Genomic DNA, 18,261 nt, shown 5'->3' with positions numbered 1-18,261 from the left:
TTTAGCTGATTATATAAGGTATCAGTTGATGTATGGTCATTCGGTCAACTAAATATTTTTTAATTGATCATACATCAGCTAACACTTCATATAATCAATTAAAAATAGTCGGTTAGAAAAGTCTCAAAGTATTCATCATTAAAAATACTTCTTAATTAACCATACATTAGCTAATAATCGATTAAAAATAGTCAGTTAAAAAAAGTTAAAAAAAGTCTCGAAGCATTATCGTAAATGATGAGGTATTCTAATATACCTCTGTTTTCACATGGATTTACATTTATTCATAGAAAGGCCCAAAAAGGGAATTTCCAAACCAGCAAGCAAAGAGGACCAGCTTTGCTTAGAATCAGACATAGGATGGCCAATTTTTGGCACGACTTTCAACCCACAATCCCAAACCATTTACCAAGCCTAGGCCTGTGGATCCACCTAATGAGAAGATGTTGGATTGTCCAAAGAGTTCCTACTTCGTACAATTTGTAGCGTGAATCAAGTCATAGCCAGATTGCAGGCACTGTCATTTAGCTTTGCAGTTGTCATTGAGCATCAAATTATCAACAATCCTGTGTGTAGCTTTTCTTCAGAATCATTGCCTACAAGACATTGTAGCATTTTTCATCGTACGTTAGGGTTTTTAATTTGTGTAAAACAAACTCTAAGTCTTAATACATTGGTTGCCCTAATCTCTTATGATCCGAGGGTCTTTAAAATTGATGTTATAGAACCATAGATGACAAACACGGAAGAAAAGGCAAGGGAGAAAAGATTAGATAAGACACTAGGTAAAACAACCTGGATCAATTAATTACAAGTTAAATAATGGTTAATTCAAAGGGCAAAGTGATTCACAATTTCAACAAAATACAAACTGGGCAAGTTACCCACATCACCATCTATATGCAACGCTAAGATTATGATCATTAAAGTGTGTTGCTTTTACAAATTGAACAAAGGGATGGAACTAAAAAAAGAAACACACCAAAATGAGGGATACTATAAAAGAAAAAAAGGGAAAGGATATTTACATGCATTTACCTATATAACAGATTATTTTCCAGAGCCCCCAACAAATATGCAGGAATTTCTTCCCGACAAGTGTGACCCTCTACACTGGAGGCTAATGAATATAATAGCATACACTATCGGTAGAGAGCACCCCTACCAATACTTCCAGACCCATCAACAGCAAAGAGAATCGGGGCAGTGGAATGTATCACACAATGAATGGTCCAGATGCACCGAGTGATCTGCAACTGCATGATTGCAATTGAAGTTCCATCCGCTTGCACTGCCTTCCAATATGAGGGAAAGCCTTATCAAACCAATCAGGTTAAATTAGCATTTTCATCTAGCTTGAGAGTTGTCATCGGCATAGATCGATGCGCAAGCATCTGCAGCACCAGCAGCAAGCAGCACTTCATAGGGATGGAACGCAAGGCAACTAACAGGACCAATCTTTTGGGCCATAAAGGAAGGGTAGTATCTTATGGTGCCTAATTGTTCCCCCTCCAAACTAAAGACTTTTATCAGCTGTTTAGCTGAGCCACTGGCAATGATCGGGGCATGTCTATGAACAGCTAAAGCTGTAAGCGAACCTCTGTGAGCTTCGATTGTGAGGTAAGCTTCCCTATCATTTCTGATATCAAGGAACTGAATATCACCAGCCTGAGATGCACTTACAATCTGGATGAAGGGAAGAATGTCATGTAAGCTTCACTTTCACTTGAATAGATGTAAAATTAAAAGCTGCAAGAGCCAGCGGATGATCTAGAGATAAAGGCCAATGTCAAACAAGTGCCTCCACTTACCTTAGCAGGATCAAGCCCAGGTTGAAAGCCAATCCCCACAACTTTTTCTACCCTCTGAGTGTGTGGCCGGGTTGCACAGACAAGCCTAAGAATTACAAAGGCACAAGAAGTAAAGCAGCTGAAAGCTTAGGCATATAATCAATATCAAACTAAAACAAAAAAGGATAATGCAGAGCTAAGCTCAAACCCTGCAATACATTATTATGTTTTAAGTATTTAGAAGCAAATGCTTAGTGATATTTATTGGACTCCCTCAGTCCCAACTCCCAAACATAAATCCATCCATATATAGATCAGCTTCTATAATGCATAATTATGTTTTTATTAAATTGAGTCTGATAATAAATGTAGACCACAGTAAGCTTGCAGAAAGATATCTTAAGAAGTAATTTTAAACAATATGATATATAATCATCTGTGTAGCTAGCAAATAGAGATTTAAAAAAAAAAAAAAAGTACCGAACAGTATATCTCAACACCCAACATGAAAAAGCTCGACATACTTTGGCCCATATTGTCTATTGATGCAAAAGTAAATGTTGACAGAAACAGGCTGAACTACACACAAATATAACGAATTTGTGCATCCACGTGTGAATGTACATATTTGTAATTCATCCTTTTCTAATAGTTGCAATTTTCAAAAATAATACAAGCAGTCATAATTTAAACAATAGCAGCACTAACTCAGGCAGAATTCCATGAGTTATACTAGAATCAGGCAGAAAAAGATTTCAAGTGCTTACATTTCAGGCGTTCGCACATCATAGAGTCTGACAGAACCGTCTAAAAAACCAGCTGCAAGTTGACCCCCATGAACTTGAGATGCAGACTACATAGATAATGCAGGATGCATCATTATTACATTCATTTTCTACATCAAACATATTACATATCTAACAAAATCACAACTTCAAAAAGGTTCCAAATTATTTAAAGTATTAGTTACCAGTTACATATAACATAATTTTTTAGCCAAATTGACTTCATAAGCAAGTGATCTAAGTGGTGCAGCTACAGCTGTAAAATAGTTAATAAAACGTAAGATGAGGAGGTGAAACTCACCAATGCTGAGATGCTACAATCTGATGAAGAAGGAATAGAATTAACGAGCTGCTCTTTATCCAGATCCCAAAGCATAATGGATGATAGCTCACCAGAAGCATACTAGCAATGTAACAATGGAGAAGTAATAGAAACATTATTTACAAGAAAGAAAAAGAATTAAGAAAACAAATTAAAACTTGTCCTACAGTCCTCATGCATTACATCTTAAAGAAAGCAAGTACCAGATATCCAGATTGCTGTTGCCAATCCACAACAGCATTCAAACTTCGCACGCCAGGTTTATGACCTTGAATTGAAGAAAATGCAGTAACAAGCTTTTGTTTACCCTTCAAAGTATAATCTTTCCAAATCCGGATGTTTCCATCACCTAATCATATGACAGCAGAAAAGGTGCAAGTTATTTAGAACCATTCAATAATAGCCCTTCCTGACCAAGAAATTAATCTTTCTTAGCATAGAATATTACTTGAAGCAGCAAGAAGCAAGCTGTCATCAAGTTCATTCACAAGGCAGAGCTTGGAGATTCCTTTGTCAGGGAAATCATGATTATCAAAGCTGTTGAGAAGGGTAGCCTCCTTAGCCTCTTGGTAGTTCCATACCCTATAAAAGAACAAACACCAAATGGTCAATACGTCAGCAGATTGGTAGCGGATTAAGGGCAAATAATATATTCTAGCAAAAAAGCTTTTCAAATTAAGCAACAGTAACTAAATTCACGCATACATGAATCAATATTCAAGCAACAGTTAGCCTAAAACCCAAATATAACCTAAAGGTTTGACAAAGAAAGAATGAATAATACGGCATTTCTTTTTTCAAACAAGGTAGCAATCTTCCACCTGTGCAAACATAAGGTCAAGGGAACAGCCAAATGACATCCATCACACTAGAGACCAAAATGCACAATTTTTCGAATAACAAGGGTCATCATAAGTTGATAACTATTTCAGCACAGTCCTATCTGAAGTTTTCTGATACTGTATCATGAAGAAACAAGAGATATAATAGAATGAAATTTTATAGATACAAGCCTTATTATTTCAAAAGCATCAAAGCATGCTACCTGACAAAACTAATTCTGATATCACATGTACACATTAAAGCTACTGAAGCGGAAATTTGAATAAGTGAGAACCCACACCTGATTCGTTCATTCTCATCTGCCGCAATCACAATAGGAGAGAATGGTTCCAGCAAGATCGTTTTCGTACCCGTTTCAAATTTCGTGTCCCAGCTGGCAATTTGATTATTAAGCTTGCTAACAGCTGACAAGAACACGGAACATACATAATTTCATAACAAGAAACTAACACAGAGTATTTAACAAAAATAATAGATGAAAAATCAAAAGAAGAATTAAAGACGAAAACCAACATGAGTGCTGGCATTTTGCTATGTGCTCCAAGGCAAATTTTTCTCTCTCCTCTCTTCTAGTTAATATTTCTTTACTGTCATCTGCCACAATAAGAAGTGGCTTGGAAAAGTGCCCGCAACTCCAATTGTAGATTGTTGATTGTGGAAGAAAACTGCGTTCTGAAGTGCCAGAAGTTCCCCCAGAACCTAAAAGCGGATTAGCTAGTCCAGAATCTGGACTCATTAGATGAGGCCTGAACTCTAAAGAGCAAACTCTCCGCATTCCAGTAAAGTAATTTGGCCGAGGAGGGCTGACAGGAGGAGTTCGGAATGTTAAAGGCAAATGACCTGTCAATAACAGTGCATAACTAAAGAACTAAGACAGGAAGTGCATAAATAGATTAAACAGACACCAACAATAGCATGCACCAGAATATCAAATATATATAAGGTTGGACAGAGTCATGAAAAAAAAAAAAAAAAGGTCAAAGAATGATACCAAACTGTAAGAAAAGTAATTTCCCCATATTGTTTTCGCCAGAATATCGTTACCTCCATTCATATCAAACCATGAAGACGATCGAGCCAATCCAGCAAGACTTGGACTTGGAGATGCTGTTAAGGATTCACCAGGTCGAACACTGCTACCAGTGGACCTAGGTTTTGCCACTACTTGTTCAATCCCTATAATGGACAATACCCTCCGACCAAGACTCGCAATGCGTGGAGATGGATCCTTTGCTAAGGTACACATAGCCAATACACACTGAGAATACATTGCATTGTCCAGGGGTTTTGGTGACAAATGGTTGACAACACCATTGCTCACACCATCATTCAATATTCCAGAATCAGAATGTTGAGATGAATCATCAGACAATGGAGATCCATGCATAATTCCAGAACTCGCCAGAGGGCTGCTGGTGGAGACTCTTCCATCTCGAACAACCAATGAGTTGTCATTGCCCACTCTCAAAAGTGGACCAATTTGAGATGAAACAGTACCTTTAATATGAGCCAAAGAGGGCAAGGAATTCAAAAGAGAGTTAGACTGTGGCTTCCAATATGCAGCAGCAATTGACTTGAGGTGCTTGTTGTGTCCAAATGCAAAGCGTCCCAGAGCTGTCAAGATGAAGAGGAAACCATACTCAACTATAATTCCTACTAGATATCTCTTCATTACTAATTAAAGTTCAGGGCCCCAAAAACAAATCCTGCTGCTTATTAGAATCAGAAGGGGAAATGATGGCAAGTAAAGAACACTGGGTACATTCTAGTGACTAGTAATATGACGCATAATATTACCCATAAGCAATAAACAATCCAATCATATGAATATAAATATCAGATGACTAATCACATACCAACAGCAACTTCAGCCCGAACCAGAGGGCTTCCATCTGAAACAACACTTAATAGGCTTCTAACAATACTAATTTCGGCCCTAATCTTTTCATCATCATCATATTCCTCATCTCCTCCAACACCATCCCTACATGAGCCCGACCCCACATCAAGCAGGGTACCCAATGCGAAAACAGCAGAAGCTCTAACCTGAAATAGAATGACCTCAATGAATAAGTTACAGAATATAGATGCAGAACCCAAAAACTGCCGTGTTAATAAACAGGGATATTCTACACAGTAAAAATGTAAACCTCTGGTTGGGGCTCAGCCAGCAGAGGAGCACATATTGCAGGGGCATCTGCCTGCAAACCAAATATTTGGGCCTCTGTGAAATCCTCCCATAGCTTTCCCAGACAGAGGCAAAGCCACTGAAGAAATAGGGGTTCAGTTTGTGTATCATTTGGAGTTGGACCCTGAAGGTGCTTCAAGCAAACATGGATCAAACCTGCTTCAATACAAGCTTCCTGGCCACGTCTATGCCCATCAACAATTACGGCCAAAACAAAAGCAGCCATTGCACGCTGTTCTGGATATGCTTCCATGCTATCAAGAAACCTAATGAAATATGTATGGCCCCCATCCTTCACTAGATCAACCTGACATGACTGATTCCACGAAACAGAACACAATTACTACTGTTGTAAAAACTGAAACTGAAAGAGGCGGGTATATAGCACATGAAAGGTAGTTCCGAGAGGTAAAGTCAGTATGTTGCAAATTCTGATGAACATGTAACCATAATTAAGAATTCAAAATCTCTGGACAACAAATGTACTGAAGAAATCTAGATATACCTTATCAAGTGCAAGAATTTTGGTCCAAATAAATACAAGAATTTGCCGTAGTTCAGGTGTCATTGTTTGCAACAACTTCAGAACATATGGAAATATTCCTACAGACAAGGCCTACAAAACAGAGATGCGATTCAAAAAGAAAATCAAAATATCACCATCAACCAGCAAAGAGAAAACAAAATGGAACGGCAAACCCACAAAACATACCAGATCTACAGCCCAGGGCCCCATATCAAGGAATCTTCCAAGAAGAACCAGAGCTCGAAACCGATGGCATTGACTAAGCAAGACCTAAAACATAGATGGAATTGTGACTGGTTATATGAAGAATAGACAACTCAGGCAAAGAATGAACTTAATATAATACATACAGGACCATTAACAACATTACACAATCAACATATAAGAGAAAAGTAGAAGTGCCCTTCTAGTCAAATTGCACCACAAGTTAATGGCCATGCTAGAAGACCCTACTCTGCAATCATCTTCATTGAAAAATAACCTCAACCAATACTACCTGGGACTACCATGTCATTTTAACCAGTTAATTCACAGTTAATGAATCATATACTATTAACAAATACACATAACTAGACCCAAATTATAACAAATTCCTCACATAGGATACCGAGTTGTTGATACCAACTAGGCAACTGCATAATAACAAATAATGACCATTTTCAACCGATCTTAACAGCCAAAACTAAGACTTGATTTTTTTCAAAAAAAAAAATGCACATAAAGGTCCTACATCCCAGAAAGCTTTTAGTCAACCCAAAACTAAAAAGTGACAAGGGTAGCACCACACCTGAAGAACAATAGGCAACTGCTCTGGTGGTTTCTTGTGTTCAGACCCATGGTCAAGCCATACCTCAAAAGCAGTCAACTGCTCAGTGAAAAATGGACTTGGCTGGAACATAACAAAAACATGAAACTCAGTCAATATGAAGGCATATCATGCAAATACAAAATAGAAACTCATACAATATATCATTCTGCATAATGCTGTTGTTACATGACCCAAACTATATTACATTAAAAATGCAACAAAGCATATGAAACGTGCATAACATGGAACCAAGAAGCACACCTGGAACTCAGCATTTGGATCCTCAACCAATAATGGAAGCTGAGAGAGGCATATCTCAGCAGCCATGTCCCATGCATCCCTGCAGAGTGCAATAAGCAAAAGAGTGACAATTGATTTAAATTAACACATAAAGCATAACTTAAGAGTTATCTCCTTTAGTACCACATGTGATGCTGATGGGTTGGAGGCAACATTGGGTGAGAGATTGGAGAGCAATTTGCAGATCGCATAATTCTCTCAGCGAGTAAAAAATTTCGAAACAGACTGGCAACTAACAAATCTTGTCTGAACAGTCTCTGGAAAAGATCTGCAACACAACATTGAGTATTGGATAGATGTACCACAGAAAGGAGCCATAGATGTAAAGCCAGTTCAAAGAAATTAGATTATGGTAGAGTAAATCCATAATTAAAAAAATTACCATGAGGAAGAACATTCCATGCAATCGTATCAGTGACGGCAGTAAAAATCCAATTCAGTTCGCCCAAGAGGGTTTTCCGGTCGTTTTGGCGGCCAGGGATTTTATCTATTAGTGAATAATCAAGAGTCTCATGAAGTAATGATCTTGTGCAGAACCTGAGAGAATACATAACAGTCAAAGAATCAGTAAGCCATGTTAAAACATGTATTTTATCAAATCATAGAAAGGAGGTTGTAAGGTCAAAACAGGCAAAGTTTCTAATTGAAAAACAGCCAATGTATAAAGCTCAAGGAGTACAAAGAAGAATCCAGCAACAGTCCAAAGCATTAGCTGAAAACAGAATGGAAATCTTACACACACCACAATAGGGTCAGCAAAATGCATAAATTAATGCAAGGGAGTATTTAATTGCAGTACACTTGGCCAATCAATCAGGCTGAATTGTAAAACTACCTAACAAAAACCAAATAGAAAAAACAAATACATGCTTAACTTCAGCTCACATCCCAGATCAGAAACTGATATTGAGCTAATAAGCTAACTCCATAAGACACAAAAGCTTAAGATAAACTAAGTGGAAAATGTTTACACATGTAAACTTACAGTTCACAATTTTCATATCATCCGTATAACCCAACCCAGCAACTTCTGGAAACTACGGGTGAATCTGTTTATATGCACCAACAATGCAAGGAGACAATTACTTAACTAGAAGATCATGTAATTGTATCTTTTTCTGTAACCAGCAGATGAACCGTATTACTTCCAATAAATCAAACTGACATGGATGCAATGTTCTTGCATATAACTGGACATGTCCCATATAACGATACATAAATGTCAAAGAGGCTTAAGAATGCTTTCATCTTTCATGAAGAAAATTGAAGGGGTGGTTCACAAAGTGAATGTGAAGTGAAAAGATGCCAATAAAAAATTTGATCAACAATGAACTCAAGGACATAATTGTCAAACAATCCTGAACAGTGAAATATTATGAACTCAGTCAATCCACAGGGAAGCCGGAAGTAGAGAAGGTTGACCATTAGGATCCTCACCGGGTCCCAAACATGAAACATGAAGTCAAGAAAAAGAAATTGACCATTACTAGGCTTCAAGTAAAATAAATTAGCCATACACATGTCCAAGCAACAAACGACGGGCAAGCACAGGTTGTAGAATATGGTACACTTCCAAAGTGTATTTGACAAGTTATTGGAAATATGGAAGATTCTTTGGAATACATGGGACTCGATAGAAGGCTATAGAACTATTATTAGAGGACATACATTAAGGTAAACACAACTCTAACATACAGCAAAGCAAATAATGGAGTAAACTAGATTTGTTGCAGATCTAGCATATAGAAGTGTGTGCATAGTGCAACAATGTTTTAAACAAGCTGACCCACACATTACAACACAGACTGACATGTGACCATGGTCACAGCTTTACCTTTACACATCAAATAATGGAAGTCATGTCAAGAATTGTCCTACATAGGACATAATGAAACATATATAAGACCAGATGGCCTTCAAATAGACTAGGTGAGAGTAAGAGATGTCCCATCCATCACCAAGGTTACGCACCAAGCACAAATCATAAAACAGTTTATACAAAGTATCCAAGCATTTTTCGTTTTTCCTACATGACAATTTGAGAAATAAACTACTTCATTAACTAATTTGCTAACTGAACATCCAAATAGAAGTGTCGAGAGACAAGAGGGTTGGAAAGAAGAAGAAGAAGAAGAAGAAGAAGTAGAACTTGGAACAAAAAAGCAGTAATAGATAAACACCAAATAAGTGCATGACAAATATATGATGACAGTCTGCTCAAAAATAATCAAGCAAAAAGTAGAATGATATAGCATATGCGAGAACATAATTAGGAAATAAACAAATAGTGAAATCATGAGATATGATAATTAATGGCCGTAGTAGGAATTGTGCAAAAGACTGGTGGATGACCTATGACTTCTAATAGTAAGATAAAGCTTAGACTGATACTCAAAATCTCTAACAAACATGGAGACAAGTTTCACCATCTTAATGCCATCTTGATGGGCGTTGTGAGGCAAGAAGTAAACACATCAGCAGGAAATTCAGCACTCTGTGGAAGAGTCTCATGTGCTTCACAAGCCGCAAGCAGGATACAATCTCTTGTAGATCCAGAGGAGCTAGCACCACCCCAGTCATGAAGCTAACCCAAAAAAATTCCAAAAATTACATTAAAGTCTAGACTATAGAATAAACAATATCAATTCAGAAGTCATAGAAACCTAATACTTCAATTTAATAAAACATTCATAATACATTGTCGGATACCTCAATGAAAGAATTTACAATCATCCCAGCAGCAGAACAGTCAAACACATATATTGAAGGTGTCTTCAGCCAGGAATCAAGGTCGCTAATTGGCAAGGGGATATACTGTGTATAACTCTGCACCAAAAAAAATAAGTGAGAACTGAAGGACATTTATTTAAAGATAGCAACAGAACAGCACAGCAGGCTTCAAATTAGTAAAAACCTTATTAAAGAGCCAAATTTCACCATTAGCAGTTGGCTTTGGCACACCATGTCCATTATAATGGAAAAGAACTCTTTCAGACTTGGCATATCTGCGGCATGTATTACAAAGTTTCTTCACTTCCTCTACAGTAGGATCAAGCTGAACCTTGTAGCGAGCCTGGGCATATATTGTCAGCCTAAATTAAAATTCAATTTAAAACAATAAAAATAACAGAATGTAATGGAGAAAACCATTCTCACCCTTGGCTGCCACCTTTCATACTGTAGGCTCAAGTTTTTCCCAATTGTTTCAAGAGCTTTTTGTGGAGCCATAGAAAATGGATCTGAAGATAAAGGGGAAGAAAAGGTGAATATAGTTCTACTGATATAAATGATAAATTTGACAAGGAAAAAATATAGAACATCAGAAAGGGAAAAGAAACTTAATAAACCAATCCAAAAGGAAAAAGAAATACGTTAATAACCAATGCACAACCAAAAAGGTAAAGCAATAGTAAGAATCAGTAGTGTAAAAGCACCTATCCAGCACTCCATCCTAGCACAGGGGGAGATTTTAATTACATCAGGAGGATCAACGCTAATGTTTAAACATAATACTAGAGCAACACATCCCGTCTTCATCTGCACAGAAATTGAAAGTTAAACCAAAGCAGTCATATACATGATGAGTACAATATAGTGAGCATCTTCAATCAGATGACTAAAACAAGAAACTAAATTAAATTTATCAAATAAGAAATTATTTTATACTCATCCCATAAAAGGATAATTACATATTGTAAGAAAACAGTTTAATATATTAATTGCTTCAATGTCACTCATTGAAGAGTAGGGATGAAAGTTCATAACATAAACGCAGAAAAAACTAAATTTTCAGTTCCAGATAAAGAAATAATTTCCATAAATGATGTGAGGACAGCAGAGGCATTGCGACTTCCCACTTCCACCATGGGACCCTAACACCTAGTAAATTTCCCCAAGCTTTTCAATTTTTCCGGGATACTTGTGCATTCTAAAAGCTATCTTTTCTGGAGGAAGCATACTCATTCCTTCATAACAATTGCCCTTTTCTTTTAACCAACATATAGAAAAGCCGTCGATGAAGGGACCATCATTCATCAAGCCAAATCTCATTGGAACATATTGCCAATTGCAACGTTGGGCACGTAGGTGATATAAGCCTAGGCATTCTTTGTGACGTATCTCCATTACTACCCCTAACCACCTAATGATCACTGGTATCATAATTTTGACCAACTCCCTCGGATCTATCCTCCATAAGTTAAAGTCTTAAGAATGTCAAATGGTTCAAGCAATGATACTGTGGAAATCCCTAATATTATCAGCACTTGCGTCCTCCCTTGGTCTCAATAATAGAAAGTGAAGAACTTGTATACCAATTACTTAACTTTTACACTCTCTAGAGTCTAGACAATTGATAAGAAAAAGATACAAACTTTATCCATCTTTCATATCATTCTGAATTTGGACTAATGGGTTTTACCTACGGCTTTCATATTTCTGAAAGAAGTAAGCTACTAACATATTGAAGTGAATAACGAGTCACCATTTACCACCAAAATAGCTAACAGCTAGAATTAAAAAAAGGAATTGCAGGTCAATGATTGTATAATTAACAATTATTCGTAAAATGAAGGGCATGTACTGCAAACAGGAGCTTACTCTGTCTTTAGGCCGCCATTTAGAGACCAACCCACTATCAGAAGGGCCGGTGGGCACGCGAGCCTCGAACGCGTCGTGCCGAAGTTCACACAATACAATGGTTTGGGGCAAGTAGGCCATGCTTGTAGCGGTGTTAGCCGTGGCATTTCCATAACTACTACTGGCAGTTTCTGATTCCCTTCTCTGCGAGCTCAAATCGCCGTCGTCGTGGCTGGAAGCGCACTCGTCCAAGTGGTTCGAGACCACGACCACCGAGGATTGCGAAAACCGGGAGGCCATCAAATCCCCCAATGCCATTCAAATCGAAAACCCCTCAGAACACAATCAAACGAACAATCGGCCTTTGCCCTAATTCAAAAACCATGCCAGAAAGCAATGGAAGCAGAGAAGCCCTGGCTTTTATTGGGATCGAGAAAGCAGGTGAGCGGAAGGAGTGCGATACAGAGAGTGTGGTGGGAAGACTAATCAACAAAGCCGCTGAACCAGCGGCGCATGGAGATTCGCCTGAGGAAAGAGAGAGAATCCAGCTCGGAGAGCCGTGGAAAAGCCGAGAAAGGGGCCGGAAAACCCTAGAAACCCTAGGTGAGGAAGAAGACGATGGAGGCGCATAAAACAGTGGCGGCACAGCGAGAAAAAAAAAAAAAAAAAAAAAAGGTCGGCAAGAAAAATATGGATTTGTTTCTTCGATAGCGAAATGGGAGAGAGAGTGTGTGTGTCGACTGTCGAGTGTGTGCTTGTTCCTGAAACATTTTTATTCCGATTTTCTCCCCTCCAAACCTTGTTTCGGATCCGGGTCCGGGTCCGGGTCGTCTACTTTTCTATTTTTAACCATGTTTTTTTCTTTTCACCGTTTTTATTTTTACAATTTTACCTTTATGAGTAATGCACACACAACAAGAAAACTACTAGATTTTCTCATTTACCTATCCTTGGTAATTTCCTTATTGGGGGGTGGGGAGGGGTTGGAGACTTGGTACTGTTTTCATAGGAAGGGACTGGAGACCCCTCCATTTTGAGTAGCTGCCATACTTACAATACATGAGAGCCTTGAATTTTCATAGACCACTTTAATATGCAGTCCTTTATTCAAAAATTCCATATAATCAATGACTTTAATGTGAAAGTTAGAAATATTTTACCCATTAGTTTTTAGTTGAAGACTTGAAGTGACATGGATGGATGAATGAGGTGAGTGAGACTTTTTAAATTGGAATCTTCAAATCCCATTATTAAAAAAAAAAAAAAAAAAAAAGGAAAATCTTTTATTTATTTGTAAAAATAGGGGGCATAAGCCTCAAACAAAAAAAAAACCAACAAGGTACAATGTACACATGTTACTGGTCTAAAAAAAACCAAACCTAATACAACATAATTGAAACAAATACAATCGGACTTCAAGTTATGACTACAATTTACTAAATTATTTGCAACCAAGTTCTTTCACAATGTACATACAAAACATGAACACAACCAAACTTAACAAATACATAAGCATAACTATCATCTAATTCCATTTTAATGGTTTAAGAGTAACGGTCAAATTATGCTTAGGGTCGGCTTTGAGATTGCAAGAACTTAAGGTAATGTAGTATAACACACAAGTAAATAAAAATTAAGGAAAACTAGTGTTAACTGTATAAGATAGATGTTGAGTCCACTAGAGCAATCTCAAGCTTTTTGAATAAAATTGATAATAATAATACACAAATAGTCCATAAGATTGTTTAAATATCTTCACGACCCTAAGAGTTCGAAATTTAAAAATAAAGAAAAAAATAGGCCATTGGTCATCACCACCGTTTGAATTCGTCTCCTCATTCCCTTCGAATCGATATAACATAAGCCCAATTCTGACATGGGCCGGACTGATGCTAAAACTAGTTTCGCTTCTTGGCCTTATGGTGTTCAAGTTGTTGCATGAACTTGTTTGTCATTTGATCTACATTACAAAGTGAATCATAAAAATGGAACCCTTAACACTTCGTATATATTGACGTCATTTTAATTTTTTGTCTTTTAATAAACGCACACAAAAATCATAATACTAAATTTGGGGTCTATAAAATTTTGCAACCTCGATATTTTTAGGACCAAAGGTGGTTGCTTCCTTCGCTTACTCTCAAGGTCAGCCCTTATATATCATGCTAAACCCTTAGGCTAAGGAGAGAAATATGATCTTCATTTTGTGTGTGTTTCTATTATATTTGTTCTAAGAACGTTAAATCCAAAATCATTATAGAAAATCTGCAAACTTATTAAAAATTTACAATTTAAGTTTATTATTATTTTTATTTTTATTTGTTTTCTAGAAGTTGTGCATTGTGCACGAGTTTGTGGAGCTATTACGGAAGATGCTTACATTTAAAGCAGAATTATACTTATGGGTGTGTGTGTCCCAGCATCTTTATTTATGTAGCCATGCACATTGGTCTATGCCACAAGTCTACAACGTAAGCCCTCATGGGAACCTTCCCTCCCACTCTGATTATTTGATCGGCAAGACAAAGACATGTTTGCTTGTCTTTCCATAAAGTCAAATACATAATTCCAAACTTAACACCACCAACACCAAAAATTATACACAACACGTAATAAATTCTCATGACATTTTACAGTATATTCCTATTTATAAGTTGTTTTAAAAGTTATTTTTTGTGATTTGACAACATATTCTTGCATACAAGTCCGTTTTTATGAAGCATTAAAAGTGTTTTCCAAACACTACCACACAATGCTTTTGATTATTTGAAAGCAGCCAAAAACAAGCACTTCCATTAATGTTGCATTTATGTCAATTTAATCATCAATCTAATATAAATCTTAAATCATGACGAATTTAACCCAAATTTAAACGACGTCATTTTAAAAACAAATACAACAGGAAAAAAAAAAAAAAAGTAGACGACTCTTAAATTTAACCACCAAATAACAGGATGAACATAAACTGCGCCACCCAAAAATTAATAATAATAAAAGGCTAATGGTGATAAACTTGAGCTTAATATCTACGTTGAAGATATGCTTCAAAGGACTGACGTAAAAAGAATATGCCGTGACGCATTTGTACTGACCTCATTGTGTCTCAATCAATTGCGCATACAAAGTTAAGCTGAATGATTAAGCACTTGATTATTTGAAAATTAAAATAAGCCTCCAATCAAAATAAGATAATGTATATGCTTTTGCGCATGCCTAAGCAATAAGCAGGCCGTCCAGGTGTTGGTTGCTGTCTCATCCAGTGTCCACCTCTGGGTTCAGAGGTGAGTTCAGATGCCAAAAACAGATGCAAAACACGACAATCATATAATTAATGACAACCATGGTTTTGTTTTGATTAAGAATCGTTGATCACATTCACAGGATTTCAATCTTGAAAAATGTCAGAAGGAATAGTGTGTACTTGTTGCCATAAACGTGCATTGAAAAGGAAAGGGTAGTGGAGTCTTTTCGCTACAAGAATATTAGGACGAAGAAAGCAGAGGTTAAAGCTTTAAAGCTACCCGAGTTACTTTTCAAATGTACTCCTAGATTATTTTAAAAAAGTCTAATCTAGATTGCATAATATCAGTGCAGGTATTGGAAATTAATGTTCTATTCGAAGAAATCTAAGCATCAATTTCAAAATTAATGGCCAATAAAAGGAGTAGTTCAAACTCTTATAAGTCACTAACAAGGCTCTAATGTGAGATTTCTCTTAACACGCCCCTGCACGTGTGACGTCATTTAAGCCTAACACGTGAACAATTTATATTGAGTGATGTAGAAGCACGTGTAACCGTTAGACGCATCATGTGGATAACCTGTTCTAATACCATGAAAAAATCTAAGCATCTATTTCAAAACTAATTAACAATAAGAGGAGTAGCCCAAACTCTTATAAGCTACTAGCAAGACACTCATATTTTCAATGTGAGATTTCTCTTAACACTATTACTAGAAAAAAGTATGATATATTTTTGTTGTCTTACTGTTCATTTGAGGAGTTAATCTATGGTACAATGTCTAATGTAGTACGAACACACACATATGATGGTGTATAATTTATATCCAAGCAGTAAAAAAGTGAGTTCCTTAAGATTCAAAAATAAAACATGTATTTGCATATTATACTGTGTTTATATGATAAATTTTTTAAACTGATAGTATAATGGTATAAATTGTATAATATATTAAACTATTTGACTTTGTGGGAATTGACAGTAACCTATGTAATTTGGTTTGAATGATTGAATGGGACAGACCCATAAATGATAAACCTAAGCAGGCAGGGATAGAGTTTTAGGGACATTGATATGATACAAATCGATATATGGGTAAAGAGGAGTTGCACACTTGCACCGGGCAAGCCAATTAACCAGTCACCATCAGTGAGCTTGAGTGAGCTATAAAGATGCAATGCTCTTAATTTCCAAGCTTTGCAAAATTGGGAAGGTCCATCAATATATCCGTGAGCTAAAAGCCTAGCACAAACTTGTGGAACATATTTTGGGAGCATGCAAACTAATTACCACGCCATGATTGATTGATTTCATGGTTGCAAGCAAAACACGTGACCTAGTGGATTGAACTTATCAGTTGAGTTGATGTTAGAGATTGGTCAAGGTTAGGCTGGTTAGCCAGATGGGAGGTTTGGATAGGCTGACGTTGAAAGAACCCCAAAGTTAGTATGAAGAAAATTGCTTGAGTTGATTGTTCAATTCAAAATGATTCGTCTGTAAGATTTGTTTTTTGGTACAAAAGATCCAATAATACATGCTAATTTCAATTTTTTCTTGGTTGACCAAGTTTTCTTTTCTTTTCACATTTCATTATATGGGTAGGAGTCGTGGCCTCACGGCCCTCACATATTCATGTAACATGCAGCCGAAGGGACCCAATGGTGTAATTCCTTAAATCTTACCAAGTGATATCAAAGCAATCGGGTAAGTTACATTTGGCTACATTTGGCTAATGTCTCAAATTTAACCATATAAGGGCATTGATGTATGATTTTATAACATTCTACATTATATGATCTCAAATTTAATTCGAAGACTAATTATAGATACTATCCTCAAACTACACCTTATTTGACACTTTGCTCTATAAATTAAATTTTTTGACATTTTATCTGTCAAACTCAAGTATGTTAAACACTTTATCTTGAAACCATTAAAAATATTTCTCCATTAATTTTGCACACGTGGCACTATGTTGGCACCACGTGGCCTTTTGCATTATGGCATTTTCATGTTAATCATCAATGAGATGAAAATAGCCTCAAGTAGAAGGCCAATGCCGCACCTGCAAAACTAATAGAAAAATGAAATTTTTAATGGTTTTAGATTAAATTTTTCAGAATAATGAAGTTGGGAAATAAAGTGTCAAAAATTTAGTTTAAAAGTAAGTGTCAAACATGACATAATTTGAGAGTGGTATAAGTTATTACCCTTAATTTTATAATATGTTTACTAATCTGTAATCGGATTATGAGGAATTGGATAGAGGAAGAGTCAGAATTTAAATTTTCATTGAAACTGTTTTCTAAACTATTTGAAATCAAAGTAAGAATGATACTGATTCTTATAAGTTGTTTACTAATTCACTTGAATCGGAATTAAAACTTATTTGATTACTAAAATGCCTTTATTCTAAATAAATTATTTTATATGCTAGTTAATAGTGAGTGATATAATGAGAACAAAAAATGGACTCCTAATGAGTTGTTTCTTCGGCAATCAGAATACCACCCCCGTCCAAGAATCTGATTTCTCTAAAATAAAGAGTTGGATTCCTAATATTATGTGAGCCTCCCTTATGTTTTTATTCTCATATAATTAATAAACACATAAGTAATTTATCTGTAATTGAAATTTAACTCTTTGTTTTGATTTTCATTATGAGTTAATAAACATTCCATTATTATGGTGAAGGTGGTAGGTGGGGTCATGACTCTCATGGATTGTAGCGGTCATTTTGCTGCATAAGCCACTCCATCCATGAACCACTAAACAAGTAAACAGGGGTCTACAAGAATCAAGGTGAAGTAGACACAGCGTGTAGGGAATCAAGTCAGTGCCCTCCTTCTTGTTCACTTACTCTCTCTCCACACATAAAAAAG

The 18,261-nt window shown here is 36.5% G+C and overlaps 1 protein-coding gene across 1 annotated transcript; it reads right to left on the bottom strand.

Moving 5' to 3' along the window:
- Window positions 1–808: 808 nt before the first annotated feature.
- RAPTOR1 (Regulatory-associated protein of TOR 1) lies at window positions 809–12,776 on the bottom strand. The gene is made up of 23 exons (XM_086246954.1): window positions 12,162–12,776; window positions 10,997–11,099; window positions 10,719–10,801; window positions 10,477–10,635; window positions 10,272–10,388; window positions 9,989–10,146; window positions 7,945–8,099; window positions 7,686–7,830; window positions 7,524–7,602; window positions 7,242–7,343; window positions 6,641–6,724; window positions 6,434–6,544; window positions 5,891–6,244; window positions 5,597–5,786; window positions 4,785–5,354; window positions 4,254–4,580; window positions 4,021–4,144; window positions 3,346–3,479; window positions 3,101–3,246; window positions 2,877–2,978; window positions 2,558–2,643; window positions 1,812–1,896; window positions 809–1,686 (listed from the first exon to the last, which is right to left on the bottom strand). The coding sequence occupies exons 1-23, from the start codon at window positions 12,456–12,458 to the stop codon at window positions 1,348–1,350; spliced, it is 4,050 nt and encodes a 1,349-aa protein (XP_086103080.1). The 5' UTR covers window positions 12,459–12,776; the 3' UTR covers window positions 809–1,347.
- Between the last annotated feature and the right edge of the window lie 5,485 nt (window positions 12,777–18,261).

The sequence above is a fragment of the Dryas octopetala genome, chromosome 6, assembly GCF_963921425.1.
Source record: "Dryas octopetala chromosome 6, drDryOcto1.1, whole genome shotgun sequence".
Lineage (NCBI taxonomy): Eukaryota > Viridiplantae > Streptophyta > Magnoliopsida > Rosales > Rosaceae > Dryas > Dryas octopetala.
Note: the sequence above shows the minus strand (reverse complement) of the source record. Positions and strands in the feature narration are given on the sequence as shown.